This window comes from Odocoileus virginianus, chromosome 14 (assembly GCF_023699985.2).
Source record: "Odocoileus virginianus isolate 20LAN1187 ecotype Illinois chromosome 14, Ovbor_1.2, whole genome shotgun sequence".
Classification (NCBI taxonomy): domain Eukaryota; kingdom Metazoa; phylum Chordata; class Mammalia; order Artiodactyla; family Cervidae; genus Odocoileus; species Odocoileus virginianus.
The window spans coordinates 1,777,359-1,801,824 of NC_069687.1; the positions used below are offsets into that span (position 1 = coordinate 1,777,359).

General features: G+C 54.0%; 1 protein-coding gene across 1 annotated transcript; it reads right to left on the reverse strand.

The window, feature by feature from the left end:
- Positions 1–1,926: 1,926 nt before the first annotated feature.
- On the reverse strand, positions 1,927–7,566 carry IRX2 (iroquois homeobox 2). Its single transcript, XM_020882470.2, has 5 exons — positions 7,101–7,566; positions 5,366–5,771; positions 4,371–5,090; positions 3,520–3,589; positions 1,927–2,853 (listed from the first exon to the last, which is right to left on the reverse strand). The coding sequence occupies exons 1-4, from the start codon at positions 7,350–7,352 to the stop codon at positions 3,537–3,539; spliced, it is 1,431 nt and encodes a 476-aa protein (XP_020738129.2). The 5' UTR covers positions 7,353–7,566; the 3' UTR covers positions 1,927–2,853; positions 3,520–3,536.
- Between the last annotated feature and the right edge of the window lie 16,900 nt (positions 7,567–24,466).

The window sequence follows — 24,466 nt, forward strand, 5'->3', positions numbered from 1 at the left end:
GTGGGTAAGTTATGGAAATCTTTGATAATTTGTTTGGCATATAAACATCAAAGAGGATTCGTTAGTCTGGGCTAATCTCCCAAGCTGCTCTGAGTTTGCACCAGTTGAAAGGTGCAGATTGTCCCTGAGAAGGAGGTCTGGGTGTATGTATGTGTGTGTGCGTGTGTGTTTGTGTGTGTGTGTGTGTGCGCGCGCGCGCGCGTGCATACCCATGTGTGCAGCGAAGGGATCATGTATCCAGGTAAAACAATCTTCTGCTCCAAAGGGAGGCAGTTTTCACCCAGGCTTCAGTTTCTGAACATGTGCAGGGAGATCAGTTTTACTTGGTCTCCTCCTTCTCCCGCGTCTTTAAGAGCCCGACTGCTGTCACTACACATCTTCATCAGGGGGCATGGTTTTTCAGTGCCTATTTGTTAACTATCGTTAACTTTCATACTTTTCACCCGTCTTCAAATTAGAATATCACATACAGGAAACATTGCTATCATGGGGGGGTGGATTCTCTGCTGATTTAGGAAATACGGCCAATGTTAATAAAAGCAAAACCACTTAACATCTTCAGACTGCAATGTCAAATGCTATCTGGAGGGAAAATCATTATCCTCAAGGTAATTCCACAAAGGTTCCATCTGAAACAAAAGCAGGCAAAGGAGCTCCTAGCTCCCTTTTATGTGCACAGACTCAAATCTGTTTTCCTCCAGACGGGCTGCCACAGAGCAACCAGGCTTCCCACTTGAAAAATCTTCCCTGTCTCCAAGAGATAGCAAGACTCCAAACATGTCCAGGTCTCCTACTAGGGGAGGCAGGAAGGAGAAAAAAACAGTTTTCTACCCGCAGAGATTCGCTTTCTGCTAACCTCCGATCGCTTATCTACTCCAAGCCAACAGAATGCCTGAGAGGGAACAGAAAACCGAAACCGTGGTCTGCGCATTCCTGGGCAGTCAGACCCCGTAACAGACAGGGCTCTGTGACCAGTTCACAGCCCCCCAGCTTTGCCTCAAGTATCTAAGATTACTTTCAAATACCCTTTCTAACAAGACCCCAGCAAGAGGCCACTAATTTCCACGGCACAAAAAGCCACTGGAGAGAGATCCGTTTGTCAATATCAACTGGTCCGGCAATTTCCCATCCTCAGACACATCGGCCTATCAGAGCCGGCAGATGTTTAGACAAGATTTTATAAATTGTTCAATATCAGCCCATAATGAACCCCAACTGACCATTCCAAAGCAGCTAAAAGCATCCGGGCCGACCCCCGCTGGGATCCAATAATGCGCTCAGGCTGCAACATTATTAATCATGGAATAAAATAGATGAACCTCTTGAAAAATAAGTGTATGATTGATTAAAGGGCAATCTAAGAAGCTATTATTCTTGTTTTATAACCGTAAGTTATATTCACTCAATTTATCTTTGGAGAGGAAATAAATGATTGTTCATTTCTTTTCTGAAATTATATTATATGGGTATCCATATAATTTTGCTGAAAATTAAAGTGACAGTATTGCTGCTTTTATGATACTAATCAAAGGGAATATGTTCCTTGACTACAAATTGTAGACTTGTCCTAGAATTAGGTAGTGAGTCACACAATAACGAGGCAATAGTCTAGGGTTCTTTAAACTTTTCTTTCCCCCCAGGGCAAGGCTAAGAGCCACTGAAAGGAAAATGAATCTCTCCTCCCCAGATTTTCACCTTGTGTTTAACATGAGTTATATGAAAAGGAGAGTTAAGAAGTCGGTCAATAAATCTGAAAAATCTACGCCAATTTGGATAATTCAAATAAACAAACAATTATTTCACTCAATAATTTATGGTGGGGGCATCATTTATACCTCATATTATCCACATTATCCACTCACAATACTCTAGTTACTGAGGAGGCTCAGTAAGCCCAGAAATAAATGTCCAAGGGATCCTAATGCATGGGGTATCAGATCATTTTATTTTGCCAAGTTTTTTAAATGTACACTAACAACCATTTGCATATTCAGAACACAAAATCCAGATTTTCTTATAATGCATGTGTATATAAATAATGTAAAACCATGCGTATCTCCCTACTGTGTACTGCTTGCCTCTGCCTTCTTGCAGGAGCAGAAGGAAGGGATTACTTTACACATTTTCATTAAGAGACTGAGGTCAGACCACCTGGGGGAGGGGCTGCTATCACCAGGGCTCCCCACCCGAAGACTCTTCCAGGACAAAGGAGCCCCAAACACCACATTGTTGTAGACTAGTTTGTTTTTATTTACAATTTAAGATATAAATTAGTAAAGAATTCTTGTTAAACAACCAACAAAGATTGTATAACCAGCAATGTTCAAATAAAAACCAGGCAGAATTTATTTACAAAAGGTTTAGATTCCATTGCAATACAACTTGCATAAATTACTAGAAGCTTTATATCATTATAAAAATAAATATCAAATTTGTTTCCACTTCTTAAGTACTCAAGTTCTATAATCACGTTTTATTTCTACTGTGTACATCTTTTACAAATAAATTTTACAGTAAATCCTATCACACCTATAGAATATATACCGTGGCAATGAAGTGATCAATTCAAGATATCCTGAGAAAAAAGATTGTTTTCAAAAGTCACACATACATTGGGGAAGCTATACTATGCCAACAAATTCACGTATGTCCAACAAAAGTCTGTTCCGATAGAGTCTGTGGGTTGGCAGTGCCCTGTGGGTCCTTCCTTTTTACAGTGGCACAAGATGCGGTCCGGATTTAGAGGTCATTATATATATATATATATATATATATATATCTGTATATTTATGAACTTGGGAGGAGAGAATGGCCTGCTGACTTTTATTTTTCCAAAGCAATTGTGACACCTACCTGTGGACCAAGGAAAAAACCAAGTCATCCCAAATCCTTCAGCCCCCATCAGTATCACCACATTCTAAAAAGGGTCCATCTCAAAAGGTTTCGCTTCTTGCCCACCTTCAAGATCTGTGATGAGTAATTCTGCCTACTTGTAAAGTAGTTTTCTTTTCGAGATACTACTGTCAGCCAGGCAAACTGCGGATCCTATCTAGTCCATCTGGACACGGGGACAGGCCTGATAAAAGACTAGTATTTCTATGTCTCTCCAGTCTGACTGCAAATGTCATCTAGAAAGGGGTCTGATACCCCCAGTTTCAGGAGCACTAGCTCTGGAAAGCAAGTGCCTTTTAAGTGTCTAGCGTAGTTTTTTAAGGTTCCAAATTGCATACAAATACCCAGATTTTAAGAATCTGTTTTTCCAAAGAGAAAACAACAGCAGTGATGCAATGAATATAAGTGACTTCTTTTTTTAAGCAGAATTTGAGCAAAAAAAAAAAAAAGAGGAGCTCTCAAAGCAGCATAATCCTCTCCCACTTAAAAAAAATAAAGAGAAGTAAGGCTATCCTCAGACCCCATGACAAGAAGCAAGAAACACACATAAGGCGAATTTGCTGGGCAATTGGTGCCGGGAGGTTCTGCAAGGGGTGTGGGGAGGGGGGACCCCAGGGAGCCACTTACTTGCATTGCTGGCCCTTCTATAGGTAGGGCTGGACGCCCCCACCAACCACGGTGCAGCCCTCGCTGGCATCTGTCAGGGGAGGGGGCAGTTAGTCAGGACCCGACCCCAGAGCCATCTGCCTCCCGACAGCCTCACGGCCACCAGCCCCGCGCTACCCAGGCACGCCTTGCCCTTCCCCGAACCCCCAAGCGTCTGGAGGACCCGCTGCACCCCGCCACCACCCGCCACCTGAGACATGCGCCTGTCACATTTCTGCATTTTCTGCCCCCTTGACCTCCTTTACAGGTCTGATCGGCTCAAGCCTCCATTAGGAGTAACAGAGGCGAGGCAAAGAAAGGGAGGGAGAAAACGGACTCTGGTTTTCTGTTCTGGCGATTTAGAAAGAGGAGGCCCCTGGGAGGAAGCAGAAGGCTTTATCTCCTTGCAGCCGAAGGCAGAAGAGGAGATTGAGCTGAGACTAGGAACCGACAGAAAGCGCGGAGGCTGACGCCCACCCCGGAGGGAAGCTACATTTGGCGTCGATTTGTATTTGCCAAACTGAAAACAGTCCGGACGACACCAACAACAGGAATAATAAATCAAATGAAAAGCCAGTAATAAGGGGGTCAGTTCTGTCGCGGTCTCGAGGAAGGATCGCCTGGCCCCCCACCCACTTTCTGTCTTCACCCGCCCCCCTTCACTTCTAACTTGGGAGTGCAAAGCCGTCCGTTACCCGTTCCCGGTTAAAGGACAGAGCTTTCCTGGCCAGACCTACAGGTGCCCAGTTCCCTTCCCCGGCTCCTGCGGGGTGCTTGCCCGCCGGGCCCCGCCGCCCCCCTCCCTCCGCCCCCGGGCCCCGCGGGTCGCCTACCTTTCTTGGGCTCGTAGCCGCCGCCCGGGGGCCGGTAGTGGGGCTCCGGGAGCGGGTGTGCGCCCGCCTTGCCCGCATCGCTGGCGGCCTTGGGCGCGGCGTGCAGCGCCTCTCCGGGGGCGGCGGCCGCCGAGTTGTACCGCAGCAGGCCCTGGCCCTGCAGCGCAGCATTCAAGTTCCCGTAGTTTGTGTAGCTGCCGTAGAAGGGCGACGTGTAGTAGAGGTGGCGGCCAAGCAGCGGCGACGCGGGGTAGGGCGAGCCGCCCGGCGGCGCCCCGCTCGAGGCGGGCGCGGCGGCCGCGGGCAGCCCGGGCGGCGCGCAGCCCGGGCCCAGGCTCGGCTGCTTGAGGTCCGACGTGGCGATCTCGGCCAAAGACCACAGCTTGGGCTTGCTGGCGGGCGGCGGCGCGCCCGGCGACGTCCGGCTGCCCAGGGGCGTCTTGCCGCCCCCACCCCCGCGGGGCGCGGCCTCGGGCGGGGGGCTCAGCAGCGGCGGCGCCTCCACACCAGTGAGCGGCGACGAGGTCACGGGCTTGGGCGGCGCCAGGTCCCGCTCGGCGTCCTCGTCGTCGTCCTCGTCGTCCTCCAGGTCATCGTACTTCTCCTTGCACTCCGAGCCCGACTCGCACAGGGGGTCCCCGGCGCGGCAGGGCAGCTTCTCTCCGTCCGACTCGGCGGAGCACGAGTGGTCGGTGAGCGAGTCCACGTGCAGGCTGATCCCTGCAGAGGCGCGGGGAGGGGGGGGGCACGGTCTTGGCACCCGGGGCCCCGCTGCCCACCGCTCCCCACCCCCTCGATCCCTCAACCCCGACCCCACCCGAGCCACGTCCTCCGGGCAGCCTGACCTCCCTGCTTGCGCGCTGCGAGCGGGAGGCGCTCTCGCTGGGCCCCGGAGGCGCCGGGCGGACGGGCAGCCTGCTCTCCGGCCTCAGCTCGGCGCCCCGCCTGGGAAGAAGGCGGCTCTGGCGCCCCAGCGCCGCCTCGGCCGAGCTCACCTTCATCCTCCGCCGACGTTTCGGTGCCCTCCTGGGCCTTGTCGGCACTCTCTTCCTTGCCCCTTGCCGCGTCGCCCTCGTCCTCGTCCTCATCTTCGCTTTTGTTTCTGGGGGCCCACGTCATCTTGTTCTCCTTCTTGAGGCGCCGGCGCGCGTTGGCGAACCAGGTGGAGACCTGCGTGAGGGTCATCTTGGTGATGATGGCCAGCATGATCTTCTCGCCCTTGGTGGGGTAGGGGTTCTTGCGGTGCTCGTTGAGCCAGGCCTTGAGCGTGGCCGTGGCGTCCCGCGTGGCGTTCTTGCGGTAGGCCGGGTCGTTGAGCTGGTACGGGTAGGCCGCGCTGCCATAAGGGTGGTAGCTGATGGCGCCCGTCATCCCGGTCGTGTGTGCGTCGTAGGGCGCTCCCTGCAACCGACAAGAGCCTGGTGAGCGGTCGTCCGAGGGCCCGACAGGCGTCAGCACCCCGGCGACCCCTCCGCCCGCCCGCGGCCGCCTTTCCCACGGTGCCTCCCGGCGCTGGGAGTGCGCCTTCCCGCAGCAACAGATCGGAGGACGCAGCGGGTCGTTTGACGCCAGCTGTGGATCTCGGAAAGCGCTGCGGTTTTATTCCCAAATTTTCCAACGATTTCATTTTCCTAAAAATGACACATCTGGCCCCAAGTGCCCCTGAGCCGCTGGCACGGGCGTGCACGAACAGGCCCGCACACACAGGCTCGCAGGTAGCTTCTTGATATCTAAATTTCTCCTGGTGTGAAGAGTCGCCGCCTCCTCCTACTCCCGTTCCCCTCCCTTAAATGGTTAAAAAAAACACCCCAGAGCCCCCGCTCCGCTATTCACAGCTCTAAAGCTCGGCAAATCCAATTTGCAACTCGAAGCCAGTCACCGTTTCGAATTCTTCAAATACGCGGCAATTAGCATTTTAATTCAGCCTTTAACGTTTAAATTCGAGACTTCTACAGCCAGCACCGAGGCCCCGGCTACCCGGTCTCTGCTCTGGAATTCCGCCGAGGGCGGGAGGTGGCCACCATGCCCCCCTGTCCGGGCCTCCAGCGTCTAAAACGCACTTTGCCAGCCCCCGGGCCTGGCCGGGCCGCGGAGCCTGAGGAGCGCGGGCCAACCCGGGGGCCCCTGACGCAGGGGCTGCTCTCGGCGCGCGGGACCGAGGCGGCACTTAGCGGGCCGCACGCCGGCCGACATGTTTTTCTAAAGCACCGGCCTGTGGGGCAGACGAAGGCGAAGATCTGGGCGGCCCGGCCGGGCCCCGGAGCCGCGGCGGAGGCTCCGCTGATTTCCCCAGTCCTGTGACCCCCAAGCCCCGCGAGGAAGTACCCAGCGCCTGGCGATCGCCCCGGAGGCCCCAGGGGCGCCGACCCTTACTCCCCGCACCGGAAGAAGCGAGCCCCGGCCAGCTCAAGACTCCTCGCCCAGCTTCGGCGCCTGAAAGAGGGCCACCCAGGCCAGATCCCGTCCCGACCCCAGCGGAGTCGCACTTCTCGGGCTCGAGGGAGATGACCTCGACAGCCGAAGGGAAGGGCGCGCGGAGCCCCGCGCTCCGGACTTCGCCGGCCGAGCGCCCCGCCTCTCGTCCCCGCCGGCCTCGCACGGCCCCAACTCCGCGACTGCGGAGCCGCCTCCCACACCACGTTCCCCGCGACCCTCCGGCTCGCCGATCACAGACCAGGGTCTCTGCTCCCGGCATCCCGCGACCCCGCCCGCCAGCCCGCGCTCGGTTACCATGTAGGACGGGAAGCCGGCGGCGGCGGCGGCGGCGTCGGCGGCAGAGTACTGCAGCGGGCTGCCGAAGCCGGTGGCCGCCTGCGCGGTGAAGGCCGCGGAGCCGGGGTAGGGGCTGAAAGCCGAGCCCGACGCCGACCGCGCCAGCTCCTCGCTGCGCGGCGCCGCCAGCGCAGACGCGCCGTACGCCGGGCACGAATATAGCGCCAGCGAACCGGGCGCCTGGTACAGGTAGCCCTGCGGGTAGGACATGGTGGGCGCGGGGCGCGGGGGCCCGCGTCACGCCGAGCAGCGGGCAGGGCGCGCGGCGCCCTCCATCCACGCCCGGCCGGGGCGCGAGGAGGCGGCGGCGGGCGCGGGGACCGCCGGCCGAGGCAGGCCGGCCCGCGCACTAGCCCGGGCGGCCCCGCGGGCCGGGGAAGCGGCGGGGCGGCGGGGCGGCGGCGACGGCGGCTTTGGCGGCAACGGCAGCTCGGAGCCGGTGGGCGCAGCCGCGCGCCAGGCCGGCGGTCGGGGTTTGGGGGAGTCTGGAGTCGGGAGTGAGGAGTTGAGGAAGGAGCGCTCGAGTTTCCGAGGGACATTGGAACGCGGAGCTGTCCGTCACGGGCTCATCTGCATATTCGGGCGCCCGCCCCCTCCCCTGCTCCGCCGGCTCCGCCCGCTCCCGCCGCCAGGCCGCGGCCGGGAGAGGGGCGGGGACGCCGGGGGAGGGGCGGGCGGAGGGGCGGGGGGAGCGGGAGGCAGGACGCGCAGGCTTTTGTGGCTCAGTCGCCTCTCGCGCAGCCCCAGCCCCCGGCCCGCAGCCCGGCCGCACCGGGCAGTGCGCGCGCCCCCTTCCCACTCGCGCGGACTCCCGGCGCCCGCCCCCGCGCCCCCCGCCTTCCCGGCTGCCCCCCTCGCCCCAGCCCGCCACTCTGCCCCCTCTCCCTGCCCCGCCCCCAGCTCGGCCCGCAAGGACCCGGGCAGAGGCCGCCCGCTGCCACTTGGGGGGGGGGGGGGTGGAGGAGCGGCCCGGGCCCCCCTCACAGGCCGCGGACTGCGCGCCGGACCCTCGTGCCCGGGTCGGAGCTACGGGTGATGCGGTGGGAGTGCGGCACCATGGCCCGGGTCCTCCTGGGGGCGGCGTGCGCGGCTCTCTCGCCCACCTCCCCCGGTCCGTCCCTGCTTGCCGCACGGGGCGAGCCTCCACGCGGGGTCTCGCGGCTGGCCGCCGGCCCCGCACCGCCCCGGCGTGCCCCCGCGGACCCGGATCCCGGGCGCCTTCGTCGCGAGCCTCCAGGAGGGCCCTGAGGTGAGCTCTCTGCCCCGAGGTCCGCAGTGGCCAGCGGGCCCTGGGTGTCAGGACTCTGCTCTCGGATGAGGTTTAGCCCGCGCCTCCAGTGCTTCTCCAGGACGCCGCCGCCTCCCCCAAAGGGTTTTTTATTTTGTTTTAATAAGTTGACGCCTCTTTCGGATTTGTATTGTAAAGCACTCGGGGGAAACGATCGTCAGCGGACAGACCGCCTCTGGCAGGACGTGGAGCCTCGCTGTCACTCGGGAAGGGACGAGACAGTCACAGGCCGGGGGCGCGGGCGGCGCACGCGGTTGCCCACGTAGCGCAGGTAACAGGCGACCCGGGGGCCGCCTCGCGGGGCCCAGCGGCGATGCGCTCGGCAGGAAGCTCTGGGACCCAGTCCCACAGACACTCTTCTCCATGGGCCTCCTCCACCCTCCCCCACCGGGGCCGTGGAGGAGGGCGTCTGGTGTTTGGGCTGGGGGGTGGGTGGCAGATGGGGCCACCGATGGGCGCTTAGGAAGTGGACGCACGGTTGGGTGGGGGGACGGCGGGTTGTGCGAGGCCCCGGCGTGGTGGTCAACACAACAGGTGCCTCTTCCTGCGGGGGGCGGGGAACGCGGTAGGCCATAGCTCCGGGCCGCAGCCTCTCCTTCCCCCACCCCCCTACCCGCCCCCCCACCCCCCTACTCGCCCCCCCTACTCGCCCCCCTACCCACCCCCTACTCCTCTACCCCCCACCCCGCTACCCTACCGCCTACCCACCCCCCTGGCCCACTTCCCAGCCCGGTTGGCTGGGCAGCTCGCGGAGGGACCAGGGTGATCGCGTTCGGGTCTCTGTCTCCCGGGTACCCCGGGCGCCATGCGGCCTCTTGCGGGGCGCGGCTGCAGCGCGAGGACCAGGAGGCTCCAGCTCGGGCCTGACCGCCTGCGGAACCTTCGAGGCTGTGTTTCCTTCCCCCAGATCCAGGGAGACCAGTTGTAAACTGCAGGATTGGACTTGAGTAGGGCCCACCCTCCTCTGCCTGCAGGCCGTGGCCCCCCCGGTAGGTGAAGTCCAGGCACCTCACCCCAGCTGCCTCCCCACTCTCCCCCAAACCGCTTCGCCCTCGCCTGTCCCCCCAACAGCGGCTCTCCTCTCCAAGCCCCCAGCGCCGCCTACAAATCCCAGCCTGCACCCTCTACACTTGCCTAGCCGCCTCACCCCCAAACACACACTCCCCCGCCCCTCGCCCCACCCCACCCCAACTCTCACTCCCACCCCACCCCACCCCACCCCGCACCGCCTCGAGGGCCCAGCAGGTGAGTTTCAGCAATCCTTTGACCCCAAGCAGGACGCCCTAATTCAGTTCAGGGCAGTTGTTTTAAATCAATTATTGTCGCTGTTAAAAAGGAAAAGGAAGCGGGGAGAGTCAGAGGCCGCAGCAGCCCCGTGGAGCCCGCTTTTCCTAGGGTCCGCGGCATCCGTGGTCTTCCCGGGAGGGAATTCGGCCAGGAAGAGGCCGAAATGAAACAGACACACTACGGATGACCAACATTCATAGCGCCGGATCAGGTTCCAGGCCTTCGGTTCGCTTCCAATTACATAGTTCAAGTGAAAAAAGAAAAAATCAGGTCTAATTTTTATCTCCAAGGAGGACTGGCCTGAGTATTTCCATTTCTAAAGACCAGTTCCTGCTGTTGTCTCATTAGCATTTGGGGCCGCCCCCCCCTCCTCCCTCCTCCCCCGACCCCCCCACCCCCCACCTCCAGGGCTTGATCTCTGCCAGGGGCAGAAAAGAAAACAGCGAATTATTACAAAAACATCCCCAGTTTGGAGCAGGGAGCATAAGCTCCGATACACTCGATTTTGACATCAATTAAGTGTGTAACCAGACATGTGCACGTGGCTTTGGAGGGTCTCGCGTCGCCCAGGGTGCTTCTCCAGAAAGGGCTGCCCGCTCGCGCTCTACCCGCAGCTCAGCGCAGCTGATCCGGAAGACAGTCTCTGCTCAGTGTCTCCACCCGCCCCCCCCCCCCCCCAGCAATTATACTCCTCCACTGAAATCTAAATTTTCCATACTGCTGCCTGCTACTAATAAAAGCCGTCTACCTTGCACTATTAAACAGTCGAATCGCACTACATGCCGTTTTTATTGGTAGTGACTGTAGCAAATTAAAATGCCTACGCAGAGACATTAACACTTACGCTCTGCATTGTTATCGGGATATATAAACTCCGTTTCGCTTTAAAGCTCTCTGATTTTTTTATATATGTATATAAAATCACTTTCCCTTTTCTTAAAGTTGGCTTGGGCTTCTTTTCTAAAAACTCAATCGAAAGAACAGGCTGCAAGTGTTGGGGCTCAACGCGATGGCTGGGCGCGCGGCCGCCTGTGAGGGTGGCCTGGAATCCTGCAGCAGCCTCTCGGGTCACCGCGGGGAGCGCCCGGGCCCCACGGCCTCCGCTTTCGGGGAGCAGGACCCGGATGCTCCGCTCACGGGCGAGGAGGCCGTTCAGGCCTGTGGAGCGCCGGGTCCGGATGGACACTGGGCCTCTTGTCACTTTCGGTTGCCCTCGTCACTGGGATGGAAGAGAAAGGGCCGGCGCTCAGGCCAACCGGGTGCGTGCCCTGAAAGCGCGCTCACACGAACGATGGATCTGAGCAGTTCCGTTTCGGGGTTACGGTGGATTCCGCCCCCCTCCCACTTTGCCCCATGGTTGCATTAAAAAAAAGGGGGGGTTAACAGCGTCACGTTTCTGTTTCTTGTCCCCACAGTGGCCGATGCTTTTGGAAAGAGTCGGCGTGGACGCGCGTGTTTCCAGGAGCCCGCGGTTTCCTGGAGGCCGAGTTCCGGGAAACGGCGGCCTGGGCTCTAGGTCCTCCTCGGAGAGCTGCGGCGGCGGAGAGCGAGGCGCCCTCCACTCCTTGACCGGGGCTCCCAGGAGAGGCGGGCAGGCCGAGCGGCGACGCGGCCCGAAGTCGTGCGCGCGGGCGGCGAGGGGGCGCTGTGGCCTGCGCGGCTGCCGCCTCGTCCCCGCCGCGGTGGGCCCGGCGCCGTCCCCGGCCACCGAGGGCGCCCCGGCCCGGCCTCCCCTAGGTCGGTTGCATTGGGGCAAACGGACAGCAACACTGGAGCGTTTGAATAAAGCCTAGCCGAACCCGGCCTCTCTCTCGTCCCGCCTTTTGCCCTGTCTTGGGAGTTTTTCAGAGTTGGGTGGGAAAAGAGGTACCATCGTGGAGCGTGTGGATGTGCGGGGGGGGGGGGGGGAGGTGTCAATTAAGATTTTAAAAGACACGGTTTACGTGGTTCCTCCTCGTGCATTTCCGTGTGAGGTGGAAGTGGTTTCCATGCAGAGGGAACATGGGAACATGTCCCCTCTGGTGTCGCTCTTCCCCGGGGACTGCGGGACGAGTGGCATCAGAAACTGACCAGAAGAGCCGCGAGTCCGGGTCTGCGTTTTCTTTTTTGGGAAACAGGAACACTTCGCTGTGAACTGTGCAGAGTTTAAGTCAAATGAAACGTGAATGCCTTCCAAGCGGGGTCGAGCCCGCTCGCGGGTCTCTGGACACTTTGGCCTTTCGAGGCTCTGACACGGTCTTCTGATGCGGCCACGTGTGTCTGCAAAACACCGCAGGAGGCGAGGCCCAAAAGGTCCCCGCCGCTCCAGTCAGGGAAGCCGGAGCGCGGACGCGTCCCCTGAGTTTCCACCTGCCCGAAGGCCTCAGGCCCCGCGGGCAGCGCCGCGTGAGGGGTCCCTGGACCGGAGAGCGCTCTTTTGCACGTTCTGGCCTCAGCCCGCGACCCAGTTCTAGCACCACGGCCCAGCCCCTGAGGTCGGAGGACTAGCAGACTGCGGGCCACTAACGTGTCCCTCCCGGTTTCGTTCAGCGGCCGCACACGGCCCATCCTCTCCGCGGACGCCCCGCCTCCGACCCGCTTCCTGAAGTTTCTCCGGCGCCGCGGCCCAGGAATCAGCATCCTTCGCCTCTTTTCATCCCTTGCTCCTCTTCGCTCCGGCTCTTCCCTGCCCCCCGCGAACCCAGACCCGTAGCCGCTTTGAGCGAGCCGTGAGCGCGTCCCCGGGCCTAGGTCCCCGCCGGCGTCCGCGTCCCCGGCCGGTAGCGCCGAGCGGGGGTGTGCGGAGGGGTGGCGGTGCGCGCGCCGCGGACGGCATGGAGATCCCAGTGATCCGAGACCTTCTTCCGGAGCCGCCAAGACCGGAGCGCCCTCGTTCAGCGGTCGGCGATCGTTTGGAAGGACGAGCGCTCTGCCCTCCGCGTTCACGGCCGCGCGGCCCGGAGCCCCGACCCGCACACACGTGCGCGCGCACAGTCGCGCTGCCCGGGGAGGTCCGCGCGCCGCGGGAGCTGCTCTAGGCAAGTGGAAACAGATGAGAGGTGTCCGTTTTTTTTTTTTTTTCTTCTTTTCTTTTAAATGTTTCTTCGAGACAGCCTTTGGAAGAACTTAGCTCACACTCACCCATCCCTCGCCCCCCACCCCCACCGACGCCCAGACTGTCCTCGGCCTCTCATTACTCGCTTTGCTTTCCCTGTTTTCCGCCCCGGAGCGCGGCTCGTCGCGTGCACGCGGGTGTGAGCGCGCCCAGGGGCCGCAGAGACCCGGAGCGTCGCTGGGATCCGGCCAGAGCGGGTGGGATCCTCGCTCGCAAGAAGACAGCGAAGTAACTGTGTTTCGCCCATTCCTTTCATCAGACGGGAGAGGCTCTAGAGGGCGTCTGTCCGGGGCCACGTTTCGCAGCTGCCTGCTGACTCTTCACCCACAGGGCTCGCCGAGACCGCGATTCCGCCGCGCGGTCAGGCGCACACTGACGCAGCTGGGTGGGAGAGCCGCGGGCAAGGAAGGCCTTTTTGTTGTTGCTGTTGTTAATACGGCGGAAATGCAGAAAGGACGGTTTGATAAACTTGATTGCATTAAAATAAAAAAAAAACTTCAGTTGAACAGAAATTGCTGGCATTGACCCGGGGAGAAAGGTTTGCAGCGCCCGTAAATGGCAAAGACTGCCCTGCAGAACCAGGAAGGGCTCCCAAGGTCAGCAGGGGAAGCCCCCCACAGACGGCCAAGGAGGCAGGCGGAGTCTCCGCACAGAGCACAACCAAAACGGCAGGTTCGCAGAGGCCCACGTTCGTTCTTGGCGGGCAAACCGTACCGTGTATCAGATGCCGCGGTTGGACCCCAAACAAGGCCCAAGGTGTGCGGAGACCGGGCACTCTCTTCCCGCTGTGCTTGTTGAAACTGCTACAAAGGCATCAGGGAGACATTTGGCCGCATCTGAAAGAGCAGGAGCTGCCCACCCCTCTGACCCCCAGCCTCATTGTCCGCCGCTGAGAAAATGCCAGGCCGGGGACACTGAGCCCTGGCACGGCCCTTGCGGCATTGTCTGCGCAGTGCAGGGCTGGAGGCGTCCTAAATGGCAGTCGGAGGAGGCCTGTCTGCAGAGCCCCGCCTGGGGCGCGTCCCCTGGAACACAGTGCTCCCCAGGGATGATGGGAGCTTGCACCCGCTGGAGCCAGGCCTGGGGGTATAAGGCTGAGCTGGGGAAAATACTACTACTTTCGGAAAAGGATCCCGACAGCTTGCTGCTGCTGCTGAAATTGACAAAAAGGAACACAGAGCGGCAACATGCTGCTGTTTACAGGTGGGGGTGGCAGTGTCGCTGGGGGCCTCTCCTCTTGGCTGCAGGCCCACCGGGCGCCCGAGGAGAGGCTGGGGGCCCTTGCTCATGCCTTGTGTCTGAGACATCTGTGTGCTGCACATGGCACCAGAGATTGTTAACTTAAATGATGGTTACATGGATTCTATCGCTCTCTACATTCCTAGCATGTGAAATATTTAACACTTTGAAAATTAAAACAAGAATGTGTGTTATCATTTAAAAGAAGTGTCATAGCGCAGAAGTATAGGGAACTAACTGAGGAGTGCTTTCTTAAAAAAAAATATTAGTTTCTCAAAAATGTACATTTTTGTCTTTCTTCCTGGCTTCACCTCCCCCCGCCCCCCGCCCACCCCATCCTTCAAAACATAGATACAGTCTAAGATTTGCAGTGTTGACCTCCGAACGGACGGTCCCCGGTGTGCCAGTCTTTGGGCGTCATCCAGAACGTGGCAGAGAGACAGGCTTCCTGGGCAGGACGCTGCCACGGGAGCTCAGGCTCCTCACCTGTGGCTACTGGCTCCTCTCGGGGGCTGGCCGCTCTTGTCTCTGGGGAGGGGAGCTTTTGTGCTGGAGAAGTCTGCATCTTTTCCCCAGCCACAGTGAAGGTGCCTTAGAAAATTCAAGTCAAGATCAGACAGAGGGGGGTTGCGGGGAGACAGAAAGATGGGGAGGGGGCGCCTAGGGGGAAGGTGCAGCCTGGAAAGGAGAGGAGGAGAGAGGGGAGGGGAAGGGCTGCCCCCCCCAGCAGGACCCCAGGCCCCCGAAGCCCTCACCCTCACTCACCTCCTTACTTCCAGAACAGCACTCCAGGCCTGCTTGTCCCGTGGGCTGCTTCTCCAAACGTCTCTTACTCTATGTTCTCATCCTCTCTGTTTCAACCGGACGACCTGGCTCTCCCCGACAGACCTGCTCAGTCTGAGGGCAGGCACCCTAGCCCAGCAGAGACTCCAGAAGCCCCCGAGGTTCATTCTATTCCTCAGTCTGCTCAGAGCCAGGCCTGGAGAGGGGGCGGCTTCCTGGGGAGCCCCGTGTGTCCAAAGGCTTCCCTGTGCCCACGAGGTTGAGGGCCCTTGTGACTGACTGCCTCCCGAACCTGACTAGCTCTCTGCCCAGGCTCCTGGCCTGCTGGCCTCCTCCTGGCCTGCTCCTGGCCTGCTTCTGGCCTGCTGGCCTGCTCCTGGCCTGCTCCTGGCCTGCTGGCCTCCTCCTGGCCTGCTCCTGGCCTGCTCCTGGCCTGCCGGCCCATTTGCCTGTGGCCACACACCCCCCAATTCAGTCCCTGCCTGTTGCAAAGGCCCTGCCGTGGGGCTCTGTGGAGCACTGGACAAGTATAGACCGACTGACTGAGTCAGTGAATGGCTTGCTCTTGGTTACTCACTTGTTCTTCTCAAAGGTATGCAGGATACTGAGGGACAGAAACAGGAAAACGACGGGGCGGTTGCGTGTTTCATGCCGGCTTCTCTCCTAGGCATTTCCCGTGTGCCCGAGTGTCTCGGATCTCCAGCGATCCAGGCAAGTCTGATCACAGTTCAGGAGCCCTGGCTCTCCAGGATGAAGGGCGGTGGATCGGCATGTTGAATTTTAAGGCCCAATAGGTATGCACACTGAAAACAGCGTTTCATTTTAAAATAGATTCTTGAGCTAGGGTCAGCCCCAGACCTGCATCCCTGGAGAAGAGTGAGCGCGCGTTTTTCTGCTGTTGTTCTTGCATCCCTCATGATCTGCACCACTCCCAGCACACAGAGGTTCGTGAAAAAGGAAAGTGAACAAAAACAAACCAGACTGATGATAGGGTTAGTGAAAAATTCAGGGTGGGACTGACTGTTTAAAGCTAATTAGATCCTAACAAGGGTTTTCTTAGAAACAGACAAGTTTCTTCTGAAATTTATTTTTAGTGACAGGAATCTTAGGATGGCTAAAACAACTCTGACAAAGAAGAATAAAGTGGGAAGAATCAGTCTACCCAATTCCAGGACATTACATCATTGGAACAAAAGAGAAAATCCCAGAAACAAACATGTATAAATATTCCTGACTTATTTTGACAGGATGCAAAGCAATTCAATGGAGGAAAATTTGTCTTTTTAACAAATGGTGCTGGACCAATTGGAGGTTCCTAAGCAAGTGTGTGGGACTTCCAGGTATCTCAGTGGTAAAGAACGCACCTGTCAATGAAGGAGATGTGAGAGACGGGGGTTCAATCCCGTCAGGAAGATCCCCTGGAGTAGGAAACGGTGATTCACTCCAGTATTCTTGCCTGAGAAATCCCAGGGACAGAGGAGCCTTGCGGGCTACAGTCTGTGGGGCCACAAAGATTCGGACACAACAGAGCATGCAAGCAAGTATGCGCATACAAACATACACAAGCTCCAACCCAACTCCTATGCCGTATGCAAAAATTAACTAGACATGGATTGCAAACTTACATGTCAAATTATGAAACTTTTAGAAAAATAGAGGATAAAAATCTCAAGATCTATGACAAGGCAAAGAATTTGTAGACTAGACACCAAAAGCAGAATCCATGAATTAGTATTTTATTCTCTGAAAGAATGAAAAGAATGCAGACTGACAGAAAATATTTGCAAATTATGTATCCAACAAAGGACTAGTATCTAGAATATATAAAGAATACTCAAAGCCAAATAGTAAAACAAAACAAAACTATGCAATTAGAATTTGGTCAAAAGACATTTATCACCAGAGAGGATATACAGATGGCAAATATTCACATGAAAGGTGTTCAACATCATTAACCATCAAGGAAATGCAAATTAAAAGCACTGTGAAATATATGCACCTATCAGGATGGCTAAAATAAGTAGCAATAACATCAAAAGTGAGAATGCAAAGCAACAAGGTCATTCATGCATTGCTGGTGGGAATGTAAGGTGGTAAACCCACTGTGGGAACTAGTTGGGCAGCTTCTTATGAAGGTAGACAGTAGAGTTTAATGCTTGACGCAGGGGCCCAATGTGGCGCTCTGTGAGAACCTGGAAGGATGGGGTGGGCAGGGAGGGAGTCGGGACGGGGGTGCAGGATGGAGGGGACAGATGTATGTCTGTGGCTGATTCATGACGATGCACAAACCATCACAATACTGTAAAGTAATTATCCTCCAATTAAAATAAATCAATTGAAAGAAAAAAAAAAAAAGACTAGCCTTGAAACTGCCATGCAGTCTGGTGATTGCATTCCTGGGCGTTGTTCCCAGAGAAACAGAAACTTATGTTCACACAAACCCTGTACACGGATGTTCGCAGCACCTTTATTTGTAACAGACAGAAACTGGACTTGGCCCAGATGTCCGTCAGTGGGTGGAACTAACGCTCAACCGCAGAAGCGAGTTATTGGTCCACACAGCTCGCATGAAGTCTCCAGAGAACTAGGCTGGAGGACAAAAGCCGAAGCCAAAGCTTCTTTACTGCATGATCCTGCCAAGAGGACATTTCTGAAATTACAAAAGTTTAGAAAGGGAGAATAGGTTGATGGCTGCCAGTGACATGGTGGGCGAGTCAAGGGTGGGAACGAGAGAGGGGGGCGTGTTTACAAAAATGAACAGGCGGGATCCTAACGGTGATGAGAGGCAGCACCTTGATGTCTGTGTCTTCAGAGACCTTTACGGCATGCGAGCTGGAGAGGACGTGGGCATCAGAGCATGGTGCCCGCTCTGAGCACGGGCAGGCAGGACATGTGACAAAGGGCCGGTAAGAGGCAGCATCGCTCTGGAGGAGCAAAGCCAGGAACTGCCTTCTGTAGCTTTTGACTTTTATAAGTATTTGTTGATTTTTAAAAAGTTATATACAGAGCCAGGGAGGGATAAATTGGAAGTTTGGGGCCAACAAATCTAATATATATACATAATAGATAAACAACAAAGACCTACTACATAGCACAGGGAATGACACTCAGTATCTGTGATAACCTATCATGGAAAAGAATCTGAAAAAGTATATGTATACTTCTTCCCTGCCGGCGTTGGTGGTAAAGAACCTGCCTATCAATGCAGGAGACATAACAGACGTAGGTTTGATCCCTGGGGCAGGAAGACCCCCTGGAGGAGGCAATGGCATCCCACTCCAGTGTTCTTGTCTGGAGAATCCCAGGGACGGAGGAGCCCGGCAGGCTATAGGCAGGGTTGCAAAGAGTTGGACACGACTGAAGTGACTTGTACACGTGCACACACACACACACATACATGTACACATATATGTACATATAACTGAGTCACTGTGCTTTACACCTGAAATCAACACAACACTGTAAATCAACTATACTTCAATTTTTAAAAATTATATACAAATATGACGAATTGGGTGTATACTATAATGGGATGAGAAGAGCATGTTTTTATGTTATCTTTTGAAATCTCCGCCTTTTATATATTTTTACATTAATCTGATAAAATATATATTATACATATATATTCTGAATTATTGTAGACAATAACATATTTGAGATAAGCACACATATTTTAACTCATTTTTAATGTTTCTTTATATCTCTCCTCATATATTGAGACTCTTGAGTCTTTCACCAGTCTTCGTTTATTTGATTTGTTGTGAAATATACATAAATACTTCAAAACTATAAATATCTGCATGACTACTAACAATAAATCACTGAGTACAGCTTTTATTTTCCTTTGCAGATCATTTCACGTTTAGAAAATATCACAGTTGGGATTCACAAAACAGTCTACAGAATTACTTGAAAATAGTGTTTTATCTGTTATTCGCTTTATACAAAGATTTGCTTTTCAGCCCTAAGTTAGTGTCAGGACTGGCTTCCGTCCTGACGGAACTGCACGTTTGGAGCTGGAGAGCTTGCGTGGTTACGAGTCAGGGAGCGTGTGATCTGCAGCCTTGGCCCTGCTTTCCGTCTCTCCTGCCCTCCAGCAGTCCCTCTCCGCCCTCATTAGCTTCTACAAGTCTTCGCAGCATTTCTTTTTGCAAACATGAGCAAATACACGCACACATTTATGGCCATTATTCAACAAATCCTCTCCCTTACTTTCTCAGGTCACATGCATCCTTGCAAAACTTGCTAAACTTTTTTCCTAACAGTAACTCAAGGAGATTACTACAGATTCCTTTCTGGGGATTTCCCCCAAATATACATGATTTTCTGCAAAATACCTGAATAGTATTCCCTTCAGGGGTGTATCACAGTCACTCAACCACACCCCTGGTGAAGGACTTGTGTGCTGTTACAAAGCTTGCACTCTATTCTAGTGCTGTGGTTGGCAGCTTTCTTCCAGGCTGTTCGTTGCTGGAGAAGCCGCCGCTTCACCCTGGCACTGAGACGTGGGACTTCTGGTCACAGGGTGCGGTTTCTCCTGGAACTGGCAGATCTCTGTTCTGTTTTGTACTCAGACACCAGCCTGAGTAACTGCACGCTTCTTCTCATCCCAACCGTATAGACTGTTCCAGGACACTCGGCGCGTTGTCGAGTCTGCTGTGTGAAATGTGGGCCATGAATTCTCCTTCCCGTGGCACTGACCTCTTGGCGTTGGGTCTCAGTCACCTCCTGGAGGTAAAACCCCGCACGCCCGTTTCAGAATAAAGTGGCCGTTTCATTATGGCTGAGGCTGAACTTTCCAAACGACTAATGATGCTAATCATCTGCTCTTGTGCTGGAGGCCATCCACGCGCCTTCTTTTCTGAAGTGGCTATACAGTTCTTGTGGTCACTTTTAAAAATGCATTTTCTTCTAATGATTGCGTTATAAGAGTTCTTTATATATTCTGGCCACAAGTCCTTTCTTGGATATATGCTTTGCAGATACTTTCTCCTAATCTGTGCCTTGCATTTTTAATTTCTTTTTATTCTATTCATGGAGTTTTTCAACAAGCAAAACTTCTCATTTTGATAAAATTCAGTTTTCAAAAATTCTTCCTTTGATGTGTGTGTGTGTGTGTGCCTTTAAGGAAATATTTGCCTAATCCAAAGTCATGGAGATTTTCTCCTATGTGATTTCTGCAGTTTCTGTGATTGTAGCTCTTACATTTACCTATTACAATTCATTTTGGAATAATTTTGTGTATGATGTGTGGTAAGAGTCAACATTATTTTTTCCCCATCTAGTATGTAGTTATTTCATGCCAGTTATTGGAGACTATATTTTATCCAGTGAATTATCTTGGCACTTTTGCAAAAAAAAAAAAAAAAAAAAAAAACAACAATTGCCCATTTGAGTGTGGGTGTATTTCTGGCTTCTTAACAATGTCCCTTTCAGATCTGTCTGTCCTTAGCTCAATACCATATTGTTTTGTTTTTTATCTCTTTACAGAAAATATTAAATTATGTAGTATGTCTTTTAGCTTTATTTTTCTTTCATAAAATTGTTTTGGAAATTCAAAGTCCTTTGTATTTCCCTGTAAATTTTGAATTAGTCCTTCAATTTCCACAAACCCCCTATGGGGTTTGATTGGAACTTAATCGATAATATAGATCAATTTGTGGAAACTGCTGTTTTAAAAATACTGAGTTATTCAATCCATAAATACAGTATACCTTTCCTTTTATTTGGGCTTTTAAACCATGATTTAATTGGAGAATAATTACAATATTGTGCTGGATCTTGCCGTACATCCATAGGAGTCTATGTGTCCCCCATCCTGGATGCTCCCACTCCTCTAGGATGTCCCAGAGCACCAGCTTTGGATGCCCTACTTCAGGCATGGAGCTTGCACTGGTCATCTCTTTTACAGATGGCAATGTGCATGTTTCAGCGCTGCTCTCTCAAATCATCCCACGCTCGCCTTCTCCCACTGAGCCCAGAAAATTTTTCTCAGGAAGCTTTCATAGTTTTTAGTGTAGACATTTTGGACAAGACTTCCTCAAGTTATTACTAAGCATTTTATTTACTTATTTAAGCCATTGGGAATGCCTTTGTGTGACCCATTTTGACATCGGTTATTTAGAAATAGAAGTGATTTTTGTTTATTGACCACATGTTCTTCAATCTTGTTTACTTCAGTGATTCATTATAGTGGTTTCTGTAAATTTTGAAACTTTTCTGCATAAGCAATTATGTCTTTTGTGAATAAAGTTTTATTTCAACCTTTCCAGCTTGTTTGCTGTCTCACTGTCTGTCTGTCTTGCACCAGCCAGAACCTCTGGGATTATGCAGCAGAAGCGTGATGGAGGCCTCCTTGTTTTGCCATGACCCTAGTTAGCAAGGTCAGCCCTTCCTCACTAAGCATGATGCTACTGTAAGTTCTGAAGACGTCCTTGAGTTGGGCGTTTCCCTCTTCTCCCAGGTTACCCAGCGCTTTCAAGCGTGGAGGGGATCTGCGCTGTCTTAAAAATTGTTTTTCTGTATCTACTGATTAAACACATCTTGAAAACTTATTCCGTAATGTGATCATTGCAGTGATCCGCTTTCAGATTTCAAACCCACCTTGCCTGGTGCTGCGCTTCGCCGCCCAGTCGTGTCAGACTCTTTGCGACCCTGTGGGCTGTAGCCCAGCAGGCTCCTCTGTCCATGGGGGTTTTCCAGGAAGGAACACTGCAGTGGGTTGCCATGCCCTCCTCCAGGGGCTCTTACGAAGCCAGGGATCGAACCCAGGTCTCCCGCACTGCAGGTGGACTCTTTACCGTCTGAACCACAAGGGAAGTCCAGCCTTGCCTTTTCATGGTTAGTCATTGTTCAGTTGGTAAGTGGTGTCCGCCTCTTGGTGGCCTGTGAACTGCAGCACACCAGGCTTCCCTGTCCTTCACTATCTCCCGGAGTTTGCTCACTCATGTCTGTTGAGCCGGTGATGCCATCCAACCCTCCCATCCTCTGTCACCCCCTTCTGTTGCTCTTTTTGGTCATGGTTACACGATCATTTTCCAGGCCTACATGTCTCATGACATATAGGAGAAGGAAATGCAATCCACACAGCCTCGTGGACACCCTGATCTTGGATTGCTGACCTCTAGAATGGTGTGAAAATAAATTCCTGTTCATTACTCTGCTGAGTCTTGCTGCTTCATTAGGGCAGCCTGAGGAGAGAATACAACACCTTGGAGGGAATAGCCACTATGCACGCCTCTGTGAATGCCACTATGAGTAAGAAAAAGGGTGGTCTAGCTGCACGGGGTGTATGCTCAACTGACGGTGAGGATGCAAGTGTGAAATGAAAGTCTCTCAGTCGTGTCCAACTCTGCAATCCCATGAACTATGCAGGCCAGAATACTGGAGTGGGTAGCCTTTCCCTTCTCCAGGGGATCTTCCTGACCCAGGGATTGAACCCAGGTCTCCCGAATTGCAGGTGGATTCTTTACAGCTGAGCCACAAGGGTGAGGATGCAAATGCACTACTTCCCCAGCAGGCGCATGAGTCTCCTCCTGCATTTCCTGACTGGGACCCCCGTCTTCCACCCCGATCTGCTACCCTTGACCCCAGCTTCAAGCTAAGGGAACAGGTGGTTTGTCACACTTCCCAGATGATTTGTCTTGAGATGGGCTCAAAATAGAAATCACAGTGCTCGATGGACAGATTATTGGCAGGGTCCCTGGGCGTAGGAGGTGGGCAAGCAACCCCCCACTCCCCGGGCAGCACCACGTGCCAGGGGCTAGTGGTGGACATCTAGAACCACCTGTGGGCTCCCCCACCCCAACCAGAGCTTCCTGCAGACGGGGTGGGAAGGGGCTGTCTGTGAGACCTAATCTCTTCCCTCTGGGGGTTTGCTTCAGTGTTCACAGGAGAGCGAACTGAAGCTGGAATGAGTGGAGGCACTGGATTGCTCCAGGCACGTATACTGACTTTGTGCAGAAGAACTGTGTGCCGTGGGGCAGAGAGACGGCAGCACCGAGTTTCTTCTTAAACCCATCAGAAGACTTGAAGAGACACGCAGGCCAACCTCCACCAGGTTATGTAATCTATAAAATGACGCAGAATAGAGAGGGTTGGGATTTCCACACAGGAGTCCAAACCTCCTGCCAACATCCGAAGTGACTGCAGCCGTTCCGCGCGGAATCACGAGTGGTGACCAGCTTTCCCGATGCATCCCACCTACTCCAGGGCACACTTGCGTTCAGATCCCAATCCCCCCTCATCACTGCTGGTCCTGTGGATCCTCTCATCCTCCCCTAGGTTTGCTGAGGGATATGCCGATCTTCCTAGGGTTTAGAGAGTGCTTTCATTTCCATTTTTTAAAAGCATGATAGTTTCCGGAATCCCTTGTCAGTCCAGTGGTTAGGACTCCGTGCTTCCACTTCAGGGGCTGTGGGTTCACTCCTGAGTCTTGCAAGATCTTGATGGTGTGGCCAAAGACATAATAAAATTAAAGCATCACGGTTTTATCTCCAATGAGCTGCCCCTCCACCTGTATTCAGCAGAGTCCTTTTTTGTTTGTTTCTGGCTTTGTTTTGGTTTGCTCCTTTCATATTCATCCCAATCTTTATTTGTTAATATATCATGATAATCTAAACCAATTAAACATTTTAATGTTGCTATGCTTTTGGTCTGTATTCAGACAAAATCAGTGATATTTTAGCAACAAATTTTACATTAATATGACATATTACCTTGGCTGGGATGTCCATGCATTTTGTCAGTTTGATAAAAGCTCTTTTCAAAAGGAAGTTATAAAGAAAAAAGTAATTGGCTTTTAGGAATTAGTGTGATTATTGGTAATGCTAGGACTCTGTAGTGGTTCAAGTAGTAAAGAATCTGCCAGCAATGCAGGAGCTGTAGGAGACACATGTTCAGTCCCTGGGTTGGGAAGATTCCCGGGAGAAGGGAAGGCTTTCCTGATAGCTCAGTTGGTAAGGAATCCACCTGTAATGCAGTTCGATTCCTGGGTTGGGAAGATCCCCCGGAGAAGGAACAGACTACCCACTCCAATATCGTTGGGATTCCCCTGTGGCTCAGCTGGTAAAGAATCCACCCACAATGCGGGAGACCTGGGTTGGATCCTTGGGTTGGGAAGATCCCCTGGAGAAGGGAAAGGCTACCCACTCCAGTATTCTGGCCTTGAGAATTCCATGGACTTTCAAAGAGTCGGACACGACTAAGTGACTTTCACTTTCACTTTCCTGGAGAAGGGAACAGCAGCCCACTCCGGTGTTCCTGCCTGGAGAATCCCCTAGACAGAGGACCCTGGGAGGCTACAGTCCATGGGGCTGCAGAGAGTCAGACACAACTGAAGCAACTTAGCGCGCACACTGGTAATGCCAAAAGCACTCAGAAACCTGCAGCAAATACCGTACCTTCCTTTCCACGCTGCAGCCTAAGCAGCAAAGCAAGGGACAGCAAAGCAGAGGAAATTCGATTTACTCAAGAAGGAACTAAGGAAACCCAGCGCGGTTTTCAATCAGCTGCGAGGGAAGCGCCATTTCTCACCTGAGCCTCCGTTTCCTCTGCTGTTGGAGGGAAAAACATTTCCGGGGCGTGTGTATCCAGCGGCTGGCCGTCTCAACTGCCTTGGACGTCCAGGCCTGT